This window comes from Chinchilla lanigera, unplaced genomic scaffold, assembly GCF_000276665.1.
Source record: "Chinchilla lanigera isolate Chin_1 unplaced genomic scaffold, ChiLan1.0 scaffold00053, whole genome shotgun sequence".
Taxonomy (NCBI): Eukaryota; Metazoa; Chordata; class Mammalia; order Rodentia; family Chinchillidae; genus Chinchilla; species Chinchilla lanigera.
The window spans coordinates 6,205,891-6,227,962 of record NW_004955454.1 but is presented as its reverse complement, the minus strand read 5'-3'; the positions used below and the strand labels follow the sequence as shown (position 1 = coordinate 6,227,962).

At 49.7% G+C, this 22,072-nt stretch overlaps 1 protein-coding gene across 9 annotated transcripts; it reads right to left on the bottom strand.

Annotated features, from left to right (window-relative positions):
* Nucleotides 1–103: 103 nt before the first annotated feature.
* On the bottom strand, nt 104–21,768 carry Rad52 (RAD52 homolog, DNA repair protein). Of its 9 annotated transcripts, none has more exons than XM_005396004.2 (13): nt 21,660–21,768; nt 12,725–12,834; nt 11,383–11,484; nt 10,624–10,717; nt 10,421–10,488; nt 9,096–9,214; nt 8,024–8,099; nt 7,506–7,646; nt 3,655–3,851; nt 3,333–3,481; nt 2,314–2,397; nt 1,534–1,740; nt 104–1,105 (listed from the first exon to the last, which is right to left on the bottom strand). In XM_005396004.2, exons 2-13 carry the CDS (start codon nt 12,806–12,808, stop codon nt 1,044–1,046), a joined length of 1,383 nt encoding a protein of 460 aa, XP_005396061.1. In that variant the 5' UTR covers nt 12,809–12,834; nt 21,660–21,768; the 3' UTR covers nt 104–1,043. The 9 variants fall into 9 exon arrangements, with proteins under 9 accessions (XP_005396061.1, XP_005396065.1, XP_005396064.1 ...); XM_005396008.2 differs by having other exon boundaries at nt 8,024–8,096; XM_005396007.2 differs by lacking the exon at nt 21,660–21,768 and adding an exon at nt 21,484–21,603.
* Nucleotides 21,769–22,072: the final 304 nt, after the last annotated feature.

The following is a 22,072-nucleotide window of genomic DNA, read 5'->3' as shown; positions in this document are numbered from 1 at the left end:
GCACTTGAAAGAGAGAACACACAAATTCATCTGGGGAGAATTACAAAACAAAAACCCTGAGAACTCAGCTTATGATAGAGTAAGTCACATCTCACATCTAAAATAAAAATGGCTACTGTTTTTTATTTTGCCAAGTAAAGGATTTGTTTTCTCAAAATGCCTTTTCCTTCATCTTAGACCATTATTTCTTTGGTTTGGAAAAAATGGTGGCCCTGAAAGAATGCGAGATTGTAATGTCATGAACCCGTAAGTGAGCTGTAACGCTCCCCTATTCGCGGTTAGCTTTCCAAGGTTTTTGCCTGAAGTGCACAGTTCATCCTTAAGCTGCAACCACTGAAGTCTGTGCCGTCCCGCCCCGTCAGGAGTCTCGCCGTGCTCGCTGCACCCCACGGTACGCGCTGTCTGCCCCTCAGTCAGCCTTCAGCAGCCTTTCCGGTTAGCAGGTCGGTCTGCACTACTGCAGTGCTTGTGCTCAGGTAAACCTTACTTAGTAGTAACACTTCAGATATGCCCACAGGTGGTTGGGGGGCGGCTGTATTAGACGGATGGTTGTACCCTTGACTTGTACAAAGCTGCAAAGTGAAAAGCACACTATACCGTTGTTCTTAGGCTACACAGTACTTCCATGGACGGCATTAAGACCATGGAGCCCAAAGGGAGATTGCTCCACAATTTCACCTAGGCAACTACTGAAGCTGGTGCTCAGGACTAAGGACACATACATTGCCTGAGGGCAGGCAGCCACAGGCAGTTCCTAAAAATGTCTATCTTTATTAAGGTAATAGCTTAGGAGTAAACAGTGAAAACCCTCAAGAGCCCAAGGAAAGGTGTTGCATCTGTCAGTGGCCGCCCCACCACAGTGTATGACAAGCTGTCTGTGAGGTGCTTGGCTCTCTCTCTAATAGGTCCGACAGGTCCTCTGACGTAGCTCGGAAAGAAACAAGGTATACCTTCGGAAATAAAATTCATTCCCCAAAAACGAACAATTTCATGGCCAAAGAGCAGTTTTCCAAAGTCCATTTGTAAGAGTCCACAGCCTCAGGTTAGGGTGGATCCACTTTCCTTCTCTTCGCGTCCTGGCTCTTCCTATGAGATTCACAGTTTCCTGTGGAAGATAAAGTGGCTCCAGTATTGCTGCCATGCTTTTCAAGCAAGGAGGAAACAGCTCATCGTTTCTGCATTGAACTGGCAGATCCTACTTGAGACTGAGGGCCCAAGAACGAAAACTTCTTAGGAGGGCAGCTCCCTCCGTCAGCCTGGGACCCAGTGACATCACAGTCCTGACAGACTGACTTGTAGCAGGAAAAGCTCTTAGGGCAGCTGTGTCCTCAGCTTCCTATACCTGTCTGGGGCTCACAAGGGTTGAAGCTCAAGTCAGGAGCCCAGAGGAAACGTTCTGGCCCTAACCTACTTATTGCATTGGAATGATTCTGTCCAATTTCTTAAAGTTAGATGTCTTCCTTCCTTTTAAAACTCACAGAATTAAACCCATGATCTCCCTTTCATTTTCGCGCCTAAACACACGTTTGCTACCTGATACGTGCTGGTTAGCGGTGTAAACAGGGGGTTGCCAGGCTCCAGCTTTTTCTTGGGGCTTCTGGCAGCAAAGGCTCTGCGGGATCTGGTGATCCAGGACGGGGGCGGCAGAGGTCTGCAGTGGTTCTGGTTTAGACAAGGGCTTCACGATGTCCTCTAAGTCTGGAGTCAGATCCCACATTTCAAGGTTGTCCTCAGGATCCTCTGCAGAGAGCACAGAGAAGCGTGTCATTAGCCAGCAGTGTCCTCACAGCACTAGGAAAGTGGACCTGAGAAACGCCATGCCTCACACAGATTTTGCAATTTCTCTCCCATCTTAAAAGTACACTAAACGTTTCCCTGAGACAACAGAGGAGCTGAAGGTGTGCCATCTACTGGTCAGCCCCACCAATCAATTTTAAGGTCTCTTCCCCTTCGTGGGAAAAACTTCATGGGGCTGAAAATCGGGTTAAAATCATTTTTCTCACCCAGTCCTAGGGACTGAACCCAGGGCCTCACATATGTTAGGCAAGCACCAACCAAGCATCATCCCTAGCCCTTTTTATTTTTACTTTCCTTTTTATTTTTTGAGACGCTGTCTTATTTAAATGCCTGGGCTGGCCTCAAACCTGAGATCCTTCATCAACCTCCTGAATAGCTGCGATTACAGGCATATGCCACAGCACTCAGCAAAAAAATGAAGATTTTTGTTAAGGTGTACTTCGTGAGTACCAGAAGTATGCAACGGAAACTTACGTGCATTTTCTGTTTACCGATTTTTTTTTTAAAGTCATTTACCTTTAAAGATGACTTTCTCCCTGAGCGGTTCTGCGACAGCACCGATGGGCGTACTGTGTGTCAGAGGAGGGACCGGAAGGGCTGCTGCGGTTCACACAAGAGAGAAAGGACGAGTCATTGGTTACAGAGCTGAACGGAACCGAAGAGACTGACCCTAGTCCCCTGTAGTCGGAAGCAGCCGCCGAAGTGCAGAGATGCCCAGGGCGTCAGGGCTCAGCCAGGGAGGGAACTCGGTGCCAGTCCTCCCTCCCTCTGTTCCTTCTCTCCCAGCAAGAACAGAAGGCTTCTTAGAAGCCAAGCCAACCAGCGCAGTGGCCTAGGCTATGGCCATGGTTGTCTAATAAGGGTGGGGCCACCTGGAGTCCACCTGCCCGCTCCTCGTGAGCTGCTGAAATGGACAAAAGCTGAACATTTACAATGACTCCTAACTCAGCATAGGCCCAGGACAGTAAGCTTGTTTCTTTTTTCAATCAGCCTGTCCGTGCTGAGAGGATGATAATGACCCAAACGTGAAGCACACCCTCTCAACCATGCTCATCATGTGTAGGGAAATAGGCAAAAGCTCACTGGTCTGGAACACGCCCTTTCTTTGTTTCCTCTCCAGGCAACTCATTTCTCTTCCCAACTCCTGATCAACCTACTAGTCCCACTGAATTTGTACCCTGAAAAAAACTATAGAGTTTTTTATAGATAAGTAATCTGCCCAAAGATCCCATTCTCCTCGAAACCAACTTGGCCTTACATTCAAAGCCAGCTCAGAAATAAAGGCTTTCTGATGTAGAGACAACCAGAAGATTATGTCAAGGCCTCTACACCTCCCTAAAACAAGATCACTGTCTTCAGAAATGGGAAAGTGCATGGCAGGTCTCACCTCCTACCTTCCTGGACTCCTCTATCCCACTTGTAACGGGGGGTTCTCGTCTGGAGCCAGTCACGCCCTGGCAGAGAACTGGGCCACCCTGTTCCCGGAGTTCCTCCTGCAGTGCACCCTCCCGGGCCTCTGCTCCCGTCCCTCTCACCCTCACTCTGCTTTTCTGCCGGAGCTGGAGCAAGTGTCTGAACCTGCAGCTGCTTCTCCATCTGCTCCCGGAACTGCTGCTGCAGCTGCTTCTGCCGAAGCTTCCGCTGGTAAGTGGCGTCGCTCTCCACGGTGCACGAGCTCAGGCTTCTGCATCCCAAGAGCAAAAGGGTGAGTTCCTGAGTTAACCAGGTTAATGACGACAGAGACGGTCCTGAGGAAGCACACAGAGCAACTTTGCTGGCTCTGACGGCAGAAACGGCAGCAAGCTAAGCCACACAGAAAGGGCAGGAGAGAGAAGGAAGCCACCCTGGGCCTCATACCGGGAGCTGCCGGCCTTGTCTCCTTGTAGCATGATGTGGGGGTCACCCGCGTGGCTTGGTCTGCAGGGGGAGGCCACCTCCGGTGGTTTGGGGGGTCCCAGAGCTATGCTCAGCCGACAGCTATTGTATCTTGCCTGTTCCACACACGGTTCAAAGTCCTGTCTCTTTGCTTTAGTCAAATCCACTTCAAGAGGCAGCTAAGAAGGGAAGACAGAGAAACTTCCTTTTCCCGTTCCCTTCTGTTGCCTGCCCTGCAGACTGAGCGCCCTGGAAAAGGGCACGCGACACTCTGTCGTCATTGCTCCTGGGTCTTAAAACTGAAACTTGGTGCTGGTGAGTAATTATCGGGACGTGGGATTAAGAGGAATACATTTTCATAATAATCTGAAAACGGAAATTCCAGTTGGATTGCTTGTCTACACTGAAATAAGAATAGGAATGAGCTTTGAGAAAAACCAAAAAGAGCATCGCTGCTGTCGAGGACATGCACAGCTGGGACTTACACAGGCTGTGTGGGAACGCGAACCAGCCCAGTCATGCTAGGAAACCGGAAGACTGCTACGACTAGACATATACTTACCTCTCCCCCACTGAGTCCTACGAAAAATGCGTGTACATGGGATCAGCGCATGCTAACAGCAGATCTATCCAAAACAGCCAAAAGCTACCCCAAAAAGTACTAAAGACAGAAGAGAAAAATAAATTGTTATTGCCAGGCGTGGGGGCGCACGCCTGTAATCCCAGCAGGCTGAGGCAGGACTGCCGTGAGTTCGAGGCCAGCCTGGGCTACATAGTGAGTTCCAGGGCAGCCTGAACCGCATAGCGAGGCCCTATCTCCAAAAAACAAAAATACATACATACATATATACATACTCTTGCAATGGAAAATTATGTAACAGTGAAAATGTAGCATGTACATGAATGACTCACAAACATGCTGAATGAAAGATAAAAAAGTTTACATGATTCCCAATAAATATATATGTAATAGTCCAAACAAATGTTACAGTGGTTTTCCTTGGTAGTAGAAACAAAAGGAGGGGTGGGCACTGACTTGAAAGAACACAGCTGGGAGGCTGAGGCAAGAGGATTGCAAGTTGGAGTCCACCCCAAGCAATTTAGCAACTTAGTGAGATCCTGCCTCAAATTTTGTTTTGTTTTGTTTTGTTTTGTTTTGTTTTTTTTGGTTTTTCTCCGGTACCGGGCACCGAACTCATGACCTTGCACTTGCCAGGCAGGCGCTTTTGCCGCTGAGCTAAATCCCCAGCCCCTTGTTTTGTTTTTTTGAGGCATGGTCTCGCTATGCATTTCAGGCTGGCCATGAGCTCACTTTGTAGCCCAGGCTGGTCTCAAACTTGCAATGATCCTCCTGCCTCAGCCTCCCGAATGCTGGGATTACAGGTGGGATTACAGGCGTGCGCCACCACGCCTGGCTCCTGTCTTAATTTAAAAAAAAAAAAAAAAAAATATATATATATATATATAAAGGGCTGGGGATGTAGCTCAATCTGAAGGCCCTTGGTCCAATCCCCAGTACAGGGGGAGAAAAAAAGGAACAAAATAGACCTAACCAAGAAAGTGAAAGGATTGCATGTGGAAAACTTTAAAAACAAAACTATTAAAAGAAATTAAAGACACATGAGAAGATACTCCATGTTCATACACTGGAAGACTTAACATTATAATGTTCACACTACTAAAGTAATCTATAAATTCAATGCAATCCTATAAAAATCCCAGCAGCATTTTTGCAGATATACAAAAATTGACCTTAACATTCATATGGAATCCCAACAACCCCGGACAACAAAAGCAAAGAACAAAGGTGGAGGCCTCACACCTCTGAAGTTCAGAGCACATTACAGAGTTACAGTGATTATAAAGACAGACTCAGAGACCCACAGACTAGAGCCCAGACAGAAACCCCTGTGGACATGGCCAAACGATCACCAGTGAGAAGGGCAGAGCCACTCGGTGGGGCAAGGACAGTTTCTTCAATGAAAGATGCTGGGGAAGCGGGCGTCCTCATGCAAGAGATCTGACTCGGGTCTTACACCATACGCAGAAGTCAACTAAAAGGAGATTAAAGTCCTAAGACCCCAAACCACAAAACTCCTCGGGGAAAACAATAGAGAAAATGCTTCATGACACTGCATTTGGCAGTATTTTTTAATGGAAGAAAGTGAGTTTAATTTCGAAACATCCCTGAAGTGCACTAAGCACCTTGGATTTTAAATTTCTAATATTCACTCGTGCTTCCTAGCACTGAACGCCGTGTCCGCCGTGAGAAAGTCGAGCCCCTGCCACTGTCAGTGACCTGAGCTACGTCATCTGCTACAGGCCGGCCTTTCTGGGTGACAAGGACGGCTGCTTTGTTCTCTTCTTCTCTCTGCCTTATTCCGAATGACATCACCAACACTTTATTTGGAAAAACTCCCCCTTTCCTTTTTTTTCTTCCTTCCTTCTATCTTTTTAACTTTCCGTCTTTCTGTCTGGCCCTCTCCTCCCTGTTCCTCCCCCGTCCCTGCCCACCCACCTCTCTCGTGACGCAGGGTCTTGCTATGTACTCCAGGCTGGTCCTGAACTCATGGCAGTTCTCTTGCCTCAGCCTCCCGAGTACTGGGCCTGACAGTGGTTGTTCAGAGCTACACCAAACTTAAAAACTTACTTAAGACAGTGTACAGAATGGAAGAAAATATTTATAAATCAAGTTATCTGAGAAGGGGTAAAAAGCTAGAATATTTAAAGAACTACCGGAAATCAACAACAAACATCAAATAACCCTATTAAAAAAGGCAGTGTGCTTGAAGGTCCCTGAAAGCTGAAATCACGCACGAATCATCAGCGTGTGCGGATCTCCTTGTAGCACGATGTGGGGGTCACCCGCACAACAATAAAGTCACACCCGTTAGAATGGTGGTGGTTTTTAAAAAATTAAAAAATGGGTGCAGTGGCACAGGCCTACAATCCCAGGTACTCAGGAGGCTAGGGCAGAAAGATCTCAAGTTCAAGGCCAGCCTTGCCACTGAGCAAGACCCTATCTCCAAAAAAAGTGGTAGAGGTGTAGCTCAGTGGCAGAGTACTTACCTAGCTTGCATGAGGCCAAGGGTTCAACTCGCAGTACCACCCACAAGTAAAAGAGAATTATCATGGGATCACCAATCCCACTTCTGAGTTATATCCAAATGTCAGGCCTCCTTAGATAATTATGTCTGTTCACAGCAGCATTTTTCACAGGAGGTAGCCAGGAGGTAGAAGCAAACTCAAATGTCCATTAAGAGAGTGGTGCATTTAAAAAACAAGGTATACACATAAAACAATATTCAGCCCTAAAAAGGAAGGAAATTCTGACATACAGTACCACATTTGAATCTTGAAGCATTAATGTGAAGTGAAATAAGCCCAGTGCAAAAAGGCAAAACAGTATGCCACTCGTGAGCTAGGTACCCAGAGTGGTCAAACCCAAAGAGACAGAAAGTAAACACTCGCTACCAGGGGCTGGAGGGAGGGAAACAGGGAAAGTTTGCTTGTCCAAGACGCAAAGGTGGGGACTGCAGTCGTGGCTCTGGCAGAGCTCTTGCTTTGCATGCTTGTGGGTTCGATCTCCAGCACCAGGAAAAAAAAAAAACAGATGCAAAAGTTCTGGAGAGGAGTTTTACAACAATAAACATACTTAACACTACTCAACCACACACCAAAAATAGTTAAAATGATAAATGGTATGTGTTTCTTTACCATAATAAAAAATGGAAAAACATATACCTATCAGTAATATCCTTTGTAAACACAGATGTAAAAACCATTAACAGCAGAATGATTCTAAAAACATAGAATGTGACAGATGCACACACCTCTGCGAGGGGCTCCACAGGAAGAAGCTGGGTGGCGCGGCGCGGGCGGCAGCATGGCAGAGGCGTCAGGAGCCAGGGAGGGAGCAGAGGCGCTCCGCCGCGCGAAGGGAGCAGCCAGGCTCTGAGCGCACGGGCCGCGTGCTGTGGCGACGCCCCACGTCAGCACCCTCAGCACCGGATGGTCGCACTGCCCTAGCAGAGCGGCCGAGGCCTCCGCGGGAGACTCCGAGCGTGCGGAGGCGCGGGGGCGCGCGGAGCCTGTGCTCCCGCTCTGAGGTCCGCCGCCCGCTCCCAGCCCCGCATCCCCACACAGCAGACAGCCCAGGTAAAGGCCCGCGGCGCACTTCTCCTAAAGCGGAAGGAGGGTGCCTGCAGGCACTAACGCGCACAGTGAAACCAACCTCCAGCCCTGGGCACAGCCCGCGCTTCGCCCTCCAGCGCCCAAGCGCTCACCCACGCAGCAAGGGCGTTTGCCCAGCACGCCCTGCGGCCCTCCGCGCTGCCCCTGGCTACCCTACCTGGCGCGGCAGCTTGCTCAGCGACCGCAGGTAGTCCTTGTCCAGAATGCAGTTTCCAAGTGCATTCCCGAAGCTTCTAAAGGGACGAGGGAAAAGAAAACGGGGCGAAGAATTGCCAGGCTTGAGTATCAGAGAACAGTTACAGCTCTGCGTCAAGTGTTTCTCACTGGGGCGGAGGAAGGGGGCGCCAATATGCATTGTCTGACCGCACGCGCTTGCGGTGTCCCTGCCCGGGGCGGCCTCGGTGCGCGCAGGCCAAAGCCCTCAGGGAGGGTCCGGCACGCCCGAATCCCCCCGAAGGGCCTGACCCGGCGGGCAGAGGTCTGAGGTCCCTGGCTGCGCACCCCGGAAGAGGACAGGAGACGCTGGTCCCTTCTCTCTCTCTTGCTTGCACCCCAAAACGAGCAGGGCGCTGCACCACATGCGCGCCGCCATGCTGGGCTCATCACAGGGCCCCTGGACTAAAGCCTCTCAATTACGAGCCAAAGTAAACTTCCTCTCCAGGGGCTGCTTACCCCCGATGTCTGTTACAGTACGCGCGAGCTCTCCAGGACGCACCTCTGAGGGGCCGGGAAGTAGCTCAGCACGCAGTAAGCTCTAGCCAGGAGAACTGACTGCCCCTGCCCGGGTCCACTCCTAGGATCCACTCCCAGCCGACGAAGTGACTGCGACGCAGCACACCTGCGAAAGCTCGCCACTGCAATGTCTCAGTCGGGGCTTCCTGTACAGTGTTCTAGCATTGATTCCTGCAAACGGAAGCCCTCAACAGAAATGCTGGGGGGAAACAAAGCCAAGGAGGAAACCGGACAGCCAGGGGCCAGGGCAGGTGAGAGTTCCCTCTCTGTGTTATATGTTTTTTGTTTGTTTGTTTGTTTGTTTTCCAGTACCGGGAATCGAACTCATGACCTCGTGCTTGCCAGGCAGGCGCTGTGCCACTGAGCTAAGTCCCCAGCCCCTCCTCTCTGTGTTATTTAGATCTCGGACCCCCATGACGACCGCCTCTTCCAAACACTGCCGTGAACCGTGAACCGAGAGCGCGACACAGGCCGGTGCGGCTCAGCCCGCAGCCCACCTGAGAGCGCGCTTCAGGCCGTCCGTCACCGCCTCCTTCCGGGCCTTTTCCAGGGACAGCGCCTTTGACTTGAGGCCCTCGCTAACGCCATAGCCTACGTCTTCGTGATAGGAGCCGTCCTGGGTGGGGAAGGAGTTGGCGCTAGCGTGAAAGCTGCCGTCGGTCCCGGCCGCCCTGTTCTTCCCCGGAGCAGCAGCGCTCACCACGGGCCCCGGGACCCAGGGCCGTGCTGCAGGGGACATGGCCCAGACCCCGTGAGACAGCCATGTCCAGAACTGTTTGCAGGACCTGGTCTGCTTGTGCTCCAAATGTCAGAGCATTCCCCTTCCAGCCGCTCAACACGGGAAAGGCCCGTCCTAACCCACCCGCGGCTGCGGTGTCACCCAACGAAGGGGCAGCCTGGACTCTGTAGCGGCCGGCCTCCCACTGCATAGCAAATCCTTTCATTTTTTAGTAAGCTACGCAGTATCCACTTCTTGGCTTCAACTGTTAGCTAACAGAATAAAACATCATGTGTACTGACAGCACTACTTGACTTCTGAGAATAGAAAAGACATTCAAAGAAATGAACCTCATTGTAACAAAAGTCCACTCATAGCTACTTATGGGATCAAGGTTTTCAGCACTATTTATAAAATTAAGACATCAAATAGAATAAATGATCATTTAAGATTAATATTCAACTGAATACATATATATTAACTGAAAAAGAAAAATTCAGCAACATCCATCTCATTAAAATGTGCGTTTTCCATGTATTTGACTTGTATTAAAATGTTGATCTGCCAGGTGTGGTGGCGCATGCCTGTAATCCCAGCACTCAGGAGGCTGAGGCAGGAGGATCATTGCAAGTTTGAGACCAGCCAGGGCTACAAAGTGAGACAAAGTGAGCTCAAGGCCAGTCTGAACTACATAGTGAGACCCTGTCTCAAAAAAAAAAAAAAAAAATTAAAAAAGTTGTAAGCTGGGTACAGGGCACCCATCTTTGATCCCAGTTACTCAGACTCGGAGGCCAGAGGTTTGAATTTGGGGCTAGTCTGAACACCTTAGTGAGTACTCATTTTTTTAAAAAAGTAATGATTTTATTTCAAAATGTCGAATTTTACACTATATTAAAGAATCCACCCTTTGTGACGATTTACATATGTGATGAAGTGTCAACTTAAAAACATGCAGAGGACAGAATTTTTCAAAATCCTTTGTGGAAGCACTGAACGCCCCATCCTAAGGACCCTGGCGGAGACGCTGCTGAGTCCTCTCCCCGCCGCCGCCCGCCCCCTCGGTCACAGCCGAGCCTCCAGGCGCAGCTCTGCTCGCACCCTCACCTTCAACTGCACCCTCACAAACGCACAGACGCCCACGTAGAACTTGCCGTTGTTGAGGTCAACGAAGTCTAGAAGTGCAAAGAGAACCCTTGAAGACGGGGACCCTGTGCCTCCCGCAGGCAGCCGACCCTCCTGTCCCCTCCCTGCCCACACAGCTGCGGGCACAGCTAAGCGCGGCGGCCCCCGCGCAGCCACGAACTCACCCACATTCTGCTGCGTGACAGAGTGTGCCCAGCCGTTGTACCCAAACATCTCGTTGGCCAGGTTAATGACCTTGTGACCCTCAATGTAACACACCTAGGAAAAAGATGTTTTAATAAAGCTATGTTAAAATTCCCTGGCATATTTAAGTACGAGTACAATTTACTTCATTTACTCCTTATGTGTTTTGACAAAACCTCAACTCCAAGGAAATTCTCAATAAATGCATTTCAAAGATCTTCTAGATGCAACTAGCTAGACGGGGAGGGGAGGAAGTGGCCTCAGAGGACACAGCTATCTGCTCACCTAACAGTTTCCAAAACCAAGAATTTCTGAAAAAAATCTGGTTAACGCAGTCTATGAAAAATCAAAAGCATGCAGAAATGTAAGGCAGGGGCTAGGGCTTTGCTCAGCGGTAGATCGAGTGCTACTTACTAGCCCGAAGGAGACCACGGGGGCCAGGCTCAGCACCACAGAAAAGAGAAAGGAGAAAAGAGGGAGGAGGAAAAAGAAGAGGAAGAGGAGGAAGAGGGAAAGAAGAAGGCATGGCAAAGGGCTCACTTCCAGCAGGCGGCAGAAGAACCCCGACACGGCAGTTACCCCGGCCTCAGGACGAGGCTCGGGCCTCTTCCGCGGAGAGACACATCTGCAGCCCGGCCCTCCCGGGCACTAGGAAACACCCCGCAACCGCGGGCCGCACAGGCGGGGCGGTGAGAGCAGCCTGAGGACCGGCCCCCGCTTGCCAGGCCGCAGAGCCCTACCTTCTGGCCTCCCCCAGCCATGCGGCTACTGATGTACTCCGGGCCCAGCCTCTGCCGCAGGGCGCTCTGGATGGCCTGGTACTCTTCAGCGGTGTACTGGCACTGCAATGCGGAGGGGGCAATCAGGCTGGCGTTCCCACCGCCACCGCCGCCGGCACCCCTTCCTCCTCTTAGAACTATTAAGCACACAACGTCCGTACGTATCAAAATTCTGCCGGGGCTGGGGCTGCTGCCCAGTGGTGAACATGCCTGGCATGTGCAAGGCCCTGGGCTCCACCCCTAATGCCTAAAAACCACCAAAAAATAAACCACGTGGTCCAGCTTACTAGGACTTTCATGTAGTAGCTAAAAATGTTTTTAAAAAGTAGTGTGGGGGGGTTGACCAGTATTGCATGTTTATATCTGTTTTCACGAGAAGCTACTTTGAAGATATCAATATGTAATACAACCACCATTGTTAATTCCCTACCACTTTGTTTGTAACTCTGTGTTGTCTGTATTGTGCTTGTGATATGTTGTAAAATGTTGTATGTCTGTTAATGTTTCCCCTCCTTTTATCTTTAAAATAAAAATTTAAAAAAAAAAAAAAAAAAAGTAGTGTGGGGGGCTGGGGATTTAGCTCAGCGGCACAGCGCCTGCGTGGCAAGCACAAGGTCGTGAGTTCAATTCCCCGTACCGGGAAAAAAAAAAAAAAAAAAAAAAAGTAGCGCGAATCCTACAGTTTGTTTCCGCAGGTCAGAGAGCCCTCCACGTGGGACTGAGTGCTGGGCAGGGGAGGGGTCGTTCTCCAGCGGCCATCAGAGCGACCACGCCACGGCGTGCACGCAGCCTCCGCAAAACGCCGCACGCGTGGCAGAATCCGTGTGAAAAGGCACACAGTATCTTAGCGACATCAGGGAACCATTTTCACCCTCATGGACACTGAAAAGATCTTGCAAACCCCCAGGGCTCCTAGAGCCACATCTGAGAGCCTCTGAATTAGCAGTTATTTCAACACACAGAACACATCCTCCAAGAATGGGACCCCGGTGACTGGCGTCTCCCAGAGACAGAACTGGACGGCACCCTGACGGGAATGAAGGGAAACGGGAAGACCTGGCACATACAGTCTGCTTTGTTCTGAACTTTGTATCACATAAATGACAAAACTTTGTCATATGAATACATTTACCTCTAAAGGTAATCCCCTAAAGATTCCAAAACGTACTCAGAGTTCATCAAAGAGCACCCAAATAACGCACCTACAGGAAAAATGCACTAAATAGCTTCCACGTGTGTGGCGATGGTCTGAAGATCATCATCCTAACCTCATTCCCTCCAGGGACGAAGAACCCACAGTTACCTGACCGAAGCACAGCACAGAGGTGCCTCCAGCAGGGGCATGGCCGTCACCGCCTCCGAGAATTGCATCCTCAGTCCCGGACATGTTGGTTCCGGCTGGCCTCTATAGAACTAAAGGGTTAAAAACATCTTAAAGACCCGGAACGGCAAAAGACAAGAGCCTCTACTGAGAACCAGATGAAGCCCCCATGCGCGAGAGCCTCTGAGGCACTTTCTGCACTTCAGTCAGTGGCTAGCTATGTCTGTCACGTCACTGAAAATCCTACAGGGTTTCTCTAGCTTTCCGGTGGTGTGTGCCATTGCAGTGGTGCTTACTGAAAGGGATTTTTACAGTGAAAACATACTATATTTATAATTGTGTGGAGGTGTTGGACCGAGATATGTATGAGATGAATATGCAGAGTTAAGGGACTTTTGGGGCCACACGTCCAAAACCTCCCAGAATGCACGGCTAGAGATGAAAGACAGCTTCAGCTGGGCGTGGTGCGCATGACTATAATCCCAGGACTCGGGAGGCTGAGGCAAGCGGCTCGATAGGAGTTCGAGGCCAGCCTGGGCTACACAGTGAGACCCTGTCTCAAAGAATAAATAAATAAATAATAAATGAAAATAAATAAAAGATGGCCTACAGGCCCACAAGTCACAGTAGGATCGAAACACATTTCCTTTAGGAACAGTGCTCTGGTCCCTGTTCTCCCCACACTCCAGCGTATTAGACTGGGCCCAAGGCCAGTCATGCAGCAGACCGCCCTGACCTTAGCCTGCCCTCCTGTGCTTCCCCTCTTCCCGCTGTGAAGTCCTGTGCTGCCACCCTTCCTTTGAACTTCACACTCGCTTCCTGGTTCTAGAAATAAAAGCCCCCAGAAGCTTCAGTCCGGGGCGTCCGAGGAGACTCTCACGCCGAGGGCCTCGACTCAGGCCAGTCCCTCTGGCCCTTCTTGGGAGTTTGAACTGGACTTAGATTCCGACTAATCTTTCATCCTTTGTGCCGTGCCGTGAACTGCGACATAAATTTAAAGCATTAAAGTGACAGAAATGCTCTCTGTAGAAAAGCTAACAGGACAGCACTACCCACCAGAGTAACCGTGTTAGGTGAGGCGTGTGGTCAGCAGCTTAACTGTGGTAACAATTCACAACGCACACACATCAGACCGTCGTACTGTAACCCTTACACGTACGTAATTTTTATCAATCATACGTCAGTAAATACAGGGGTATAAATGAGTAATGGGCTATATTAAAACACTACCTATGATGAGTAACACGGCTGTGGTCTGGGTGGGGTCAAAACGGAAATATAAGCTACAACACCAGACCCATTTTCCAGGAGCTAACAAGGTAGCTGGAGGGAGAAGGCTAACGGAAATTAGCAAGGAGAGCACACAGGAAGACACTCAGGAAAGACAGGACGGCGCGAAACCCGTGTGGACCCTGGGCGCGCAGGAGCAGCAGCACTTGAAAACCTACCAGAAATGAGGATCCCCAGGCCCACCCCACCCCTGCGGCATCGGAAACCCTGGGAGTCGGGCCCAGGAACCTGCAGTCACGAGCCCCCCCACCAGGTGATTCCTCTCCAGTTTGAGAGCCAAACCACTGGACTGAGACTAGGCAAGTTTGTAACATCCCAGGAAACAGAGTTATCCTCAGAAAAATCGCCCACAACTGGCTGACCCCCTGCCTGACGGTCCTACACGTGTCTCAACGAAACTGCTTCATGTACATTTCTGTATTTTAAAATTATTTGCTAACTGAACGTCCAATCCACAGTCTTCCTTGTGGTACTACAACATAATGTGTAAGAGTTCGCGTTCCAGCAGGAATTCCAGTCCCCTCGCCCGCTGGGAGGGGCTGAGGGAGGACCTGTCTATGACACTGCCTCACTGGAAAGGAGATACACAAAGTACATTTCCTGGTGCTATTGTGCAGGTCCGATGTGATACTGTAGGAAAAGGCATTGGAACAGTTAGCACCTGGCATGTAGTATGTGGTAAATAAATACTATTGTAATTTCATGTTAATTTTCTTATATCCATTATGATGAAATGCGAAAAAGTTGTTTAAATGATCATAAAACTTATTCCACCCAATGATAAATTTACTTATACTCTAGCACTAGGAAACTAGCACAGTGGCCTCAACTGAGTTAGCCAATAATTAGCAGTTAAAATTTTTATTTTTTTAATTAATTCTATCATATTTATTACATATTTCTTTTGCAGTGCTGGGGATCAAACCCAGGGCCTTGAACATGCCGGGCAAGTGCTTTACCACTGAGTCACCCCTCAGTCCCTGAAAGTTTTCAAACGAGAAATGGTGGCTGTCTAGGTAATAGTCATACCAATTACCCTGACATGATCGTTATACATGATTAGAAAGGTAGGGGCTGGGGATTTAGCTCAGTGGCACAGCGCCTGCCTGGCAAGTGCGAGGTCGTGAGTTCGATTCCCAGTACCAGAAAAAAAAAAAAAAGGAAATAAAGGAATATGATTTGAAATGGCAACATAAATGCCAGAAATGTTACTTAAATGTATCTGTCTCAGGGATAAGGGAACAGTGAGGCAGGGGTCTCTTCTTTCCAAAACAAAACTTCTGGTACTGTTTGTATTCAAAGATATATGCATATTCTTTTAATTAAAAATTTAAATATCTATTCTATAAAATGAAGGCCTGCCAGGCATGGTGGTACACATCTGTAATCCCTGCACTTGGGAGGCTGAAGCAGGAGGATTGCTACAAGTTTGAGACCAGCCTGGGCTACAAAGTGAGCCCAAGGCCAGCCTGAACTGCATAGTGAGACCCTGTCTCAAAAAAAAAAAAAAAAAAAAAAAAAAATGAAGGCCACCAAGCCAAGTACGGTGGCACATGCCTATAACCCCAGCTATTTGGGAGGCTCAGTAGGAGGATTACGAGTTCAAGACCAACCTGGGCAACTTAACAAGACCTGCAATCAAAATAAAAAAGAAAAAGGGGTACGCAGGTAGCACAGTCATAGAGCACCCTGGGTTTTATCCTCAGTAGTGCTAAAAAGTAAAATAAAATAAAATAAAGGCCAGCCGATTTTTTCTGTAAAGGACCAACTAATGAATATTGTAGTTCTTGGTCACAACTACTCTGGGCTGGCATTTTAGCAAGAAAGGAGCCGAGAAAGTATGTAAATGAAGGAGCACAGCGGCATCCCAAGCAAACTTTACAAAAACAGACGGCAGATGTGCCCACAGGCCTCAGTGGACCGACCCGTTACAAGGCATGCTAGAAACTCCAGTCAGGTACACCCCACACCCAGCTCCAGCAAGTAGTACTTAAACTGGACAACTGATCAACCTCTCTGTGCCCCGATTTCATCATCTGTAAAAGGAAATATCAGTGAGAGCCTCCAAGATTTAGTATATGACAATAATATGATAATAACAGCTTCCAGCAAGAATCACCAATGGATAGATCCTAAAAGGTTCCTGGGAACAGGTTATTCAAAGTCTCAAATGCACACCCAACAAGTTATCCGTTAAAGGGACTCGCTGTGTGTGCGTACGTAATGTCACTGATTGCACAACTATTAAGAGTTATGTGGTAAATTGTATGCTATGTGTATCTTCTCATTATAAACAAGGGAGCGGGCCAGAGACGTGGCTCAGCGGCAGCACACCTGCCTAGCATGTGTGAGGACCTATTGCAAAAAGGAAGAAAGAAAGACAAAGAACAGCTTAGCTCGCGAAGTGTGTCTCGGTCACACCAGGTCTGTCGCAGTGAGACGGCCTTGTCCCACTTACAGCTCATCAGCCAGCACACGTGGCCTCCAAGACAATCACTGCGGGCCGGGAGAGCTGAAGGAGTCACGCGGGGCCTTGGCCCGCGGTGCCTTGGCCCGCGGTGGCGGGGGTCACTGCTGCTCGCGGCACACTGGAAAGAACCCGCCATCACACAGCCCCAACGAACTGGAGAGGAGGCTGGGAAATGTAATCAGGCCTCTGCACACTGGTGAGCACTGCCTCCGCCACCAACCTCCGCTCCTCCCTCGGGCGTGAGCGCGGCGTGCAGCTGCCTGCGCGGTGACTTGGGTGGCGACCGAGTAGCGCGATAGCCACATGGCCTGTGTGCCACGAGACCTATCTTGGGAACCCTTGTGGAAAACTGATAAAAACGTTTCCTAAAAATGTCTATTTTTACCATAATGAAAAATATGCTTTTAGCAGCGCAGGATCAGCTCACGTTATTTGTACCCCACCCGAAGGCCAGCATATGTCATGGGTATCAAGCTGCCCGCCATAAAAGACAGAGCCTCCAGCTGCTCTTCGGCTCGGTCTTCCGGCGCGCTGCCGGGGACTCTGCCTGGGCACGGCTCCTGGCAGAGTGGCCGCTTGAGCTGTGCACCTGTCTATGACCATCACTCTGCCCTGCGTGGCTCCCCCGCTGTACGGGCCTCCAGCTCGCGAAGGGTCCCAGCGCTGCCTGTCGGCGCCCCTCCCGGGCTCTCCCGGCGTGCTGGCTGGGTGGGAGGAAGATCCTGCGCTGTCGGCCTCCACGTCCAGCTTATGCTCAGAGTGAGCTCCCCTCTGCGCTGCTGTGAACGTGGAAAATGCTCAATAAACCGCTGCACTAGGAGCTGCGACTAGATTGCTTGGCTCTTGGGGTCTTACTTAGGCAGAAGCGCCGACTCCTTCTGGCTACTGCGAGTGCCAGGGTGGCCTACCTCTGAGTGCCTTTCCGCCCCAGAGCAGCCTCTGTGCCTGCTCGTGATAAAAAGATAAAGGACGCCAACAACTCAGTAAGAAAAAAGACAATCCAATTTATTTTGTTTTGCGGGGGGCTGTCTTTTTGAGACAGGGTCTCGCTATGCAGTTCAGGCTGGTCTTGAGCTCACTTTGTAGCCCAGGCTGGCCTCAAACTCGCAATGATCCTCCTGCCTCAGCCTCCCGAGTGCTGAGATTATAGGCATGCGCCTCATGCCGGCTTCTTCTCATCTTTATTAAAAACAAAACAGGGCATAATCACAAAGGGTAATATAAGCCACTCCCTAAAAAAGCTTGAAACTTTATTTTGTAAACCATGAGAAAGCAATGAAAAAAAATTTTTTTCCAAGAGTGGAAATCAAACCCAGGAGCACTCTATCACTGCACTATACCCACAGCCCTTTTTATTTTGAGACAGGGTTTTGCTAAGTTGCCCAGGCTGGCCTTGAACTTGTGATCCTCCTGCCTCAGCCCCCTGAGTAGCTGGACCACAGGTGTTAATCACTGTACCCATAAGGGAAAGTTTTAAACTGAGAATGTGAAGATTACAGTCCTGCCTCAGAAAACTCCTTTATTGACAGTGAATAACTGAAGGAGCGATCAGCTAGGGGTCTTTAAGGCAACAGCCCAGAGCAGAAACGATAAAAGCTCAACTCTACCAACAGGAATGTTAAGAAAGGACAGACTCTGGATGGGCTTACAGGAGGAAAATGGACAAGACTCAGAAAAAGCTGGGATTCTGACCGAAGACCAAGAACAGCCTGACGAGTGGGACTGGGTATCAAGGTTCTTTATAGTCATTTACGTACATACTGCTATAATATTTCTTAAAAAATAAAATTAGCAACACCCCTGCACGGTGGCACACACCTGTAATCCCAGCTACTGAGGAGGCAATGACAGGGGACTTGCAAGTCATAGCCAGCCTAGGCAATTTAGAGAACCTGTTTCAAAATAAAAAGTAAAGGGCAGGGATACAGCTCAGTACTGCAGTGCTTACCTAGTACGCATGAGGTCTTGCACGCAAGCCCCACTACTGTAAAAAAAAATTAGCAACAGGGTAGAAAAAATTTTAAGCCAGGTGTGGTAGTGCATGCCTGTAATCCCATCACTGGGGAGGCTGAGGCAGGAGGATCATTGCGAGTTTGAGGCCAGCCTGGGTTACAAAGTGAGCTGAAGGCCAGCCTGAACTGCATAGAAAGACCCTGTCTCAAAAAGAAAAAAAAAAAAAAAAGTTTTTTTAATTAAAAACAAAAAATAAATCTAAAAATGTCATCTCTTGTGTAAATCCTTCTGTACCTCACCACACTCTAAATCAGTGGCAGCAAACCTACGGCACGTGTGCCTCAGGGAGCTGTTTGTATCACTGAAAGCCCTCCAAGGGTCACCAGCACCGCCCTAAATATCCCCACAGCATCTGAACCACACTTCAAAGCACGCAGGACACTGCATCCCTTCTCCGCTGTACTGCCAACCTCCACCACCTCCGAGGGAAAAGCCAGACCCGCCTGAGAACCTCCAGCACTTAGCACAGCCCCCGGCAGCCCAGAGTCCTGGGAGAAGAGCATTTCAGTCTTCTCTGAACTCCCTAAAACGGTCACTGTGGAATTAAAAAATGACTGCCTGGAATGAAAAAACTTAAGTTTTTTGTGTACATTAATGTGTAAACGTCGTTTTGTCTCCCTAGTGTGCGCACTGAAAGAGTCAATGTGATCGAAAATGTACAATAGATACTGGGAAATGGGAAGAAACTTCCAGAAGGAAAGAGACAGTGGGATGGGAGAATGGGAAAAAGGAGGGCAAAGCAAAAGGAAAAAAAAAAATATATATATATATATATATATATATATATAAAAGATAGGCTAGTTATACTACTAATTTCTCTCAGTTCATTGAAAAGATAGGTTTGTGCTAATATTGTTGGGACAATTAAATGCCTATATCTTGTACTCTGAGTAATTTAAAGATAACAATATGCAATGTATTAACCATTGTTACCCTCCTATCATATTGTTTTGGAATTTTGTTTGTTTTTTGTTTCTTTTTCTTTAAAATAAAATTTTTTTAAAAAGTTGCACACACTGAAAAATATTCACCCTAGGCCTGCCCTTGAGTAATTCTATTGGTCATAATGTCAATTCTCATTATTCACAGTCGCTAAGTTCTAAGAGCCGCTGTGAACACACTGAGTTAGTGAATACTCCTTCAAGGAAGCACAAGGTTACTCAAGAGTCAATATGTTTTATGTGTGTTTTTATGAACCCATAAACAACAGCCTCTAACTCGTGCCCAAACAACGCTCATCCAAATGAACCTCATCCTGCCAGTGGTGGTGGCACACGCCCGTAATCCCAGCACTAGGGAGGCTGAGGCAGGAGGATCGTTGCGAGTTTGAGGCCAGCCTAGGCTACAAAGTGAGCTCAAGGCCAGCCTGAACTGCATAGCGAGACCCTGTCTCAAAAAGACAAAATACGAAAAAAAGAACCTCATCTTTTCCCTGTAAAGCACATCACAGCCTTCCCGCACTCGGCAAGAACATAGTACTTCAGCACTGTGCTAGGAGAACATTTTAAGTAGCGACAACAACAAAAAGCACAAAAACACAACACCATATTAAGCATACTGAAGAGTGACACTCAGGCAGCGTCTGAGAGGAAAGAAGGCAAACCATCCCCGTGTCGGACGTCAACTGGGAACACGTGCACCGGGCAGCTCAAACTGGACCCTAGAAGGGGCCAGGAGTACTGATTTAGGGGGCTCTAAACAAATGTCAGTGAACATTTGAATTTGCAAACACAGAATCTGAGTAGAGAGGATGGCCTGTAGCTATTTTTAGGTAAAACCTCTCTCCCACAGCTAAGTTACGTGCACTCATCTCTGACTACACCGTTTCTATAACCGGCTACCAGGTCTCAGCACACACACACTGTCGCCGGGAAACAGGCTGCTAAAAGCACTCCGCTAACACATGCTCCCCTCGTGGAAAAGAAGGTGACGCCGGTCTCCCTCCCAGAGAAGATCTGCTCACAAACTCATCTCTGCTTTGACTGCGTGACAGGTGCTGAACTGCGAATAGAAGACTTCAAAAGATAAACTACCCTAAAACATACAGACCTGTGGTCACTGAACCGCTTGACTCAGTCCCAGAGTTAAGTGCAGGTTTCTAAGAATTTAGTTTTAAGATGGTTTTGCCTCCGAGTGCAAGTTTCGGGCGAGGAAGACTTTAAAAGTTCTACGAAGTCACCAAAGTCCATTCACTGACGGCAAATCAAAATGTGGTTCGTATCCAAGCAACAGACTGTTACTTAGTCTTACAATGAAGCCGTGATACATACACTGCGGAAGAACGTCGGAAATACCATTCCACATAAACGGAACAGACAAGTATGATTCACTTCTATCAAATGCGGAGAATCGGTAAATTCATAACAAGAAGCAGCGGCGTGCTGCTGGGTGCCGGGGGTGTGAGTGGAGTCCGTCAGCGGGTTTCTTTTGGGCGTGGTGGAAATGGTGACTCCTGCACGACCTTGTGAATATACTAAAACCCTAAAAAACTGCACTTTCGAGGGTGAATTAAATTACCTCGTTTTGTGTGTTAATTTTGCCTCCTGTTTAACTACAGCATTTGTTTTTGTTTTGGTACCGAGAATCGAACTCAGGACCTAGCGCTTGCCAGATAGGCGTACGTGCCGCTGAGCTATATCCCCGGCCCTTAAATTACCTCGATTGCCACAGGCTTCATACGCGGCTAAACTAAACGTCAGAAATTCCTTCTAAACCGATCGTCCCATCTCGCCCAGCCCTGCCAACTGCACCAGCCCCCGACAGCTGCGGGCAACACGCCGCGGACAGCGCGGAGCGGAGCGCGAGCCGGCAGCCGCCAGGGCGCACGCGCCGCCCTCCTCGCCGGCAGCCGCCAGGGCGCACGCGCCGCCCTCCTCGCCGGCAGCCGCCAGGGCGCACGCGCCGCCCTCCTTGCCGGGCGGGTCCCGTCCCCTCGCCAGCAAACTGTGGCGGGGCCCTCAGCCCGCACCTCGGCGACACTGCACTGGCGAACCAGCAGCGGCCGCTGCAGCCAGCCCTCGGCTGAGCCCCACCGCGCGATCAGTCGTCAGCTCGGTTACTCGAGTCCCAATCCGACCGGCCCCGCGCTCCACAGCCCCCACCCCCGCCGCTGCCACCCAGCAGGACGAGCCCCTCCCCACTCACCCGCCCCGAGCAGCGCGCGGTGCACGCAGGGAGCGCGGCCCCGGCGGGAGCCCGGCGGAAGGGCGCCTCGGCCGACCCCGCCCGGGGGAGCCTGGGACGGAAACGCAAGGGCCTCTGGGAAGAAGGTCCAAACCCAGGTCCGCCTTCCGGGTGCCTCGGGGGTGGGTGTTCGAGAGGAGCCTAAATCAAGACCGAAGGAGAAGAGCGCCGCATAGCAATCATCGCTCTGTCCCCTCTTTCTCCACGGCCCCCCAGGGACCTCTTCCCGGGAATAACCTCTTCCCCGGGAATGCAGCCCGTGGGAGCCGGCTCTTTCCCGCCGTGCCGGCCGCCTTACCCAGCGCCGGGATAGGGATCGGAGTGCGCGGAGGACCCCGCGCCTGTCCGCGCGCCTGGGGTGCTGCAGGGGAGGG